This window comes from Aquarana catesbeiana, linkage group LG11, assembly GCF_042186555.1.
Source record: "Aquarana catesbeiana isolate 2022-GZ linkage group LG11, ASM4218655v1, whole genome shotgun sequence".
Taxonomy (NCBI): Eukaryota; Metazoa; Chordata; class Amphibia; order Anura; family Ranidae; genus Aquarana; species Aquarana catesbeiana.
Window position 1 is genome coordinate 280,751,381 of NC_133334.1, and position 4,930 is coordinate 280,756,310.

Here is a 4,930-nt window from a genome sequence, read left to right on the forward strand (position 1 = left end):
CTTCACTACCCAAGGAAGCTGCTTCTGTTTGATCTGCAACTGCCATGGTGCTGCACATGTGATCAGTTATACCAATTGATGGTTTGACAGTTTGGCTGAGGACACAAGCAAATGTGACAGTTAGCAATCCCAGCATCCCTGTAATGTAACTGTTTTCTAAAACCGTCAAATTGATGAGTTTAGTTCCACTTTATGATTTACAGCTGTTCAGTGGCTCAGGGCTTCAGCAAAATGGCTGCCAAAAGGAAACTGGAGCAATATTCAAGGCAGTTTACAGCACAAACTAATTTTGGTAGCTGTTATGGGTAAAGTTCTACTTTCACGTCAGCCCCCTCCAGCAGCCTGTAGTCACTCGTCCTCACCTCACACGGGGGCAACAAAACAAAGAGTTTAAACAGAAACATCAAAAGGAAACCAGCTGGACATCCGTGTACCGCAGCAGCCAGGACTCCCTTCATCTTACCGGGTGCAGGTCCCCAATGTAATACTGTCTCAGCATTTCTCTGGCATCAACAGAATGGCCGACATCCTCAAAGCTCTCCGTGGCGTCTCCTCCCGCCTGCTCAAACAGGACCTCTTCTCCACCTGGGTGCTGCGGATACAATGAAGGAAAACATTACTATCTGAAGGAGAAACTCTCACCAACAGAACGGACAGGTTTTAAGTGTCACTACGCAGCATACATTTCATAACGTTCACACAATGATTGATGGAAAAGTTTTAAACAGAACTGTGGTTACAAATTTCATAATATCAAAAGATTACGAGAACAGAAAACAAAAGGTGGTGCGGAGGGGGAAATAATCTGGAATGCAGATCACTTCCTGTCCTGTAATTATACAGAGAGAGGCCACCGAGTGTTGTGTCACCGAGTGTTGTGTCCAATCCCTCCAACGTCTGCCTGAGTCCCCCCCAACGTCTGCCTGAGTCCCCCCCAACGTCTGCCTAAAGCTGCACAGAAAACTTGTACAAGGTGTGGTAATCCTGTCATTTTCAGGGCGGGGAGGATTATGGTTCGATCTTCTACAGAACCTACATGATTGTGAATGTTGTCCTTTCACATAATATTTATTGGTTCAGGATTTTATCAACTGAGGTTCTGCCGCAATCTACCGCCCAGTCACAGGCAGCTGATGGGAAGACATGCAGAGCCGGCCAGGGAAGCGGCTGTAATAGTGCTAGCTGTGGTACATTGTTCCCTGCCAGCCCCTCCCCCCTCCTGTTCATGTCAGGTGCTTGTATCCAACATCACCTAGGATGGAGAGGAGGGGACAACGGGGAACAGAGCGCCTCATGAGCGCCCCCCCCCCCCCCCCTCCTCCTGTAGTCCCCTCTCTCCCCCCCCCCATCCTCCTGTAGTCCCCTCTCCCCCCCCCCCATCCTCCTGTAGCCCCCTCTCCCCCCCCCCATCCTCCTGTAGCCCCCTCCCCCCCCCCATCCTCCTGTAGTCCCCTCTCCCCCCCCCCCATCCTCCTGTAGTCCCCTCTCCCCCCCCCATCCTCCTGTAGTCCCCTCTCTCTCCCCCCCCCATCCTCCTGTAGTCCCCTCTCTCTCCCCCCCCCATCCTCCTGTAGTCCCCTCTCTCTCCCCCCCCCCCATCCTCCTGTAGTCTCCCCCCCCCCATCCTCCTGTAGTCCCCTCTCTCTCCCCCCCCCCCATCCTCCTGTAGCCCCCTCTCCCCCCCCCCATCCTCCTGTAGTCCCCTCTCCCCCCCCCCATCCTCCTGTAGCCCCCTCTCCCCCCCCCCATCCTCCTGTAGCCCCCTCTCCCCCCCCCCATCCTCCTGTAGCCCCCTCTCCCCCCCCATCCTCCTGTAGTCCCCTCTCCCCCCCCCATCCTCCTGTAGTCCCCTCTCTCCCCCCCCCCCATCCTCCTGTAGTCCCCTCTCCCCCCCCATCCTCCTGTAGCCCCCTCTCCCCCCCCCCCATCCTCCTGTAGCCCCCTCTCCCCCCCCCCATCCTCCTGTAGCCCCCTCTCCCCCCCCCCCCCATCCTCCTGTAGTCCCCTCTCTCCCCCCCCCCCATCCTCCTGTAGTCCCCTCTCTCCCTCCCCCCCATCCTCCTGTAGTCCCCTCTCTCCCCCCCCCCATCCTCCTGTAGTCCCCTCTCTCCCCCCCCATCCTCCTGTAGTCCCCTCTCTCCCCCCCCCCATCCTCCTGTAGTCCCCTCTCTCCCCCCCCCCATCCTCCTGTAGTCCCCTCTCCCCCCCCCCCATCCTCCTGTAGTCCCCTCTCTCTCTCCCCCCCCCATCCTCCTGTAGTCCCCTCTCTCCCCCCCCCCATCCTCCTGTAGTCCCCTCTCTCTCTCCCCCCCCCATCCTCCTGTAGTCCCCCTCTCTCCCCCCCCCCATCCTCCTGTAGTCCCCTCTCTCTCCCCCCCCATCCTCCTGTAGTCCCCTCTCTCTCCCCCCCCTCATCCTCCTGTAGTCCCCTCTCTCTCCCCCCCCCCATCCTCCTGTAGTCCCCTCTCTCTCCCCCCCCCCTCCTCCTGTAGTCCCCTCTCTCTCCCCCCCCCCTCATCCTCCTGTAGTCCCCTCTCTCTCCCCCCCCTCATCCTCCTGTAGTCCCCTCTCTCTCCCCCCCCCATCCTCCTGTAGTCCCCTCTCTCTCCCCCCCCCTCATCCTCCTGTAGTCCCCTCTCTCTCTCCCCCCCCCCCATCCTCCTGTAGTCCCCTCTCTCTCCCCCCCCCCTCATCCTCCTGTAGTCCCCTCTCTCTCCCCCCCCCCTCATCCTCCTGTAGTCCCCTCTCTCTCCCCCCCCCATCCTCCTGTAGTCCCCTCTCTCTCCCCCCCCCCTCATCCTCCTGTAGTCCCCTCTCTCTCTCCCCCCCCATCCTCCTGTAGTCCCCTCTCTCTCCCCCCCATCCTCCTGTAGTCCCCTCTCTCTCCCCCCCCCATCCTCCTGTAGTCCCCTCTCTCTCCCCCCCCTCATCCTCCTGTAGTCCCCTCTCTCTCCCCCCCCCCCATCCTCCTGTAGTCCCCTCTCTCTCCCCCCCCCCCATCCTCCTGTAGTCCCCTCTCTCTCCCCCCCCCTCATCCTCCTGTAGTCCCCTCTCTCTCCCCCCCCATCCTCCTGTAGTCCCCTCTCTCTCCCCCCCCATCCTCCTGTAGTCCCCTCTCTCTCCCCCCCCATCCTCCTGTAGTCCCCTCTCTCTCCCCCCCCTCATCCTCCTGTAGTCCCCTCTCTCTCCCTCCCCCCCATCCTCCTGTAGTCCCCTCTATCCCCCCCTCCTCCTCCTGTAGTCCCCTCTCTCTCCCCCCCCATCCTCCTGTAGTCCCCTCTCTCTCCCCCCCCATCCTCCTGTAGTCCCCTCTCTCTCCCCCCCTCATCCTCCTGTAGTCCCCTCTCTCTCCCCCCCCCCCCATCCTCCTGTAGTCCCCTCTCTCCCCCCCCCCCCCATCCTCCTGTAGTCCCCTCTCTCTCCCCCCCCCCATCCTCCTGTAGTCCCCTCTCTCTCCCCCCCCCCATCCTCCTGTAGTCCCCTCTCTCTCCCCCCCCCCTCATCCTCCTGTAGTCCCCTCTCTCTCCCCCCCCATCCTCCTGTAGTCCCCTCTCTCTCCCCCCCCATCCTCCTGTAGTCCCCTCTCTCTCCCCCCCCATCCTCCTGTAGTCCCCTCTCTCTCCCCCCCCTCATCCTCCTGTAGTCCCCTCTCTCTCCCTCCCCCCCATCCTCCTGTAGTCCCCTCTATCCCCCCCTCCTCCTCCTGTAGTCCCCTCTCTCTCCCCCCCCATCCTCCTGTAGTCCCCTCTCTCTCCCCCCCCCATCCTCCTGTAGTCCCCTCTCTCTCCCCCCCCCCCATCCTCCTGTAGTCCCCTCTCTCCCCCCCCCCCTCATCCTCCTGTAGTCCCCTCTCTCTCCCCCCCCATCCTCCTGTAGTCCCCTCTCTCTCCCCCCCCATCCTCCTGTAGTCCCCTCTCTCTCCCCCCCCATCCTCCTGTAGTCCCCTCTCTCTCCCCCCCCATCCTCCTGTAGTCCCCTCTCTCTCCCCCCCCTCATCCTCCTGTAGTCCCCTCTCTCTCCCTCCCCCCCATCCTCCTGTAGTCCCCTCTATCCCCCCCTCCTCCTCCTGTAGTCCCCTCTCTCTCCCCCCCCATCCTCCTGTAGTCCCCTCTCTCTCCCCCCCCCATCCTCCTGTAGTCCCCTCTCTCTCCCCCCCTCATCCTCCTGTAGTCCCCTCTCTCTCCCCCCCCCCCCCATCCTCCTGTAGTCCCCTCTCTCTCCCCCCCCCCCCATCCTCCTGTAGTCCCCTCTCTCTCCCCCCCCCCATCCTCCTGTAGTCCCCTCTCTCTCCCCCCCCCCCCATCCTCCTGTAGTCCCCTCTCTCTCCCCCCCCCTCATCCTCCTGTAGTCCCCTCTCTCTCCCCCCCCCATCCTCCTGTAGTCCCCTCTCCCCCCCTCCTGTCAGCCGTCTCACCTCCTCCGCGAAGCTGGTGATGTCATAGACTCGGCCATGGATGACCAGCCACAGCTCCTTGCTGGAGTTCCTCTTCTGCACCTCCTCCAGGGTGTAGTAAGTCACCTCCGGGTCCTGTCCGCCGTCCTCGTTCGCCATGGCCGGTGTGTGACAGAGAACACGTTACGTAACACGGAGCACAACGTGACCGCCGCCGGCTTCCGTCCAGGGAGGGGGGAGGGGGACGCCTCACACTCGGCTCACAGACACTGGTGAGGTCTCCAAGGTGACAGCCAATCCCCGGCCGCGAGGGAGAACCGCGTGGTGGAGCGTTACCCAATAGGAGGAGGCCGGGCTTTCAGGCCACTGACGGATGACGATAGACGTACGGTGTTTCGTCAGATCCGGCTACCCGTCAGAATGTGTAACGGAGGTGACGTTCCGTCGCCGCCATCTTGCTACACCTTGCACTCCTCCCCAGTAAGAATTCACTGAGAAGGGGGCAAGCGGACATGTTGTTACACCCTCAGGAGTTGT

The 4,930-nt window shown here is 61.6% G+C and overlaps 1 protein-coding gene across 1 annotated transcript in view; it reads right to left on the reverse strand.

The window, feature by feature from the left end:
* CYB5B (cytochrome b5 type B) overlaps window positions 1–4,663 on the reverse strand; it is a gene marked incomplete in the record, with an annotated part of 15,372 nt that extends 10,709 nt beyond the window's left edge. Inside the window, 2 exon segments of the mRNA XM_073605928.1 lie at window positions 464–592; window positions 4,415–4,663. Of these exon segments, the coding sequence (XP_073462029.1) occupies window positions 464–592; window positions 4,415–4,552 (267 nt within the window).
* Window positions 4,664–4,930: the final 267 nt, after the last annotated feature.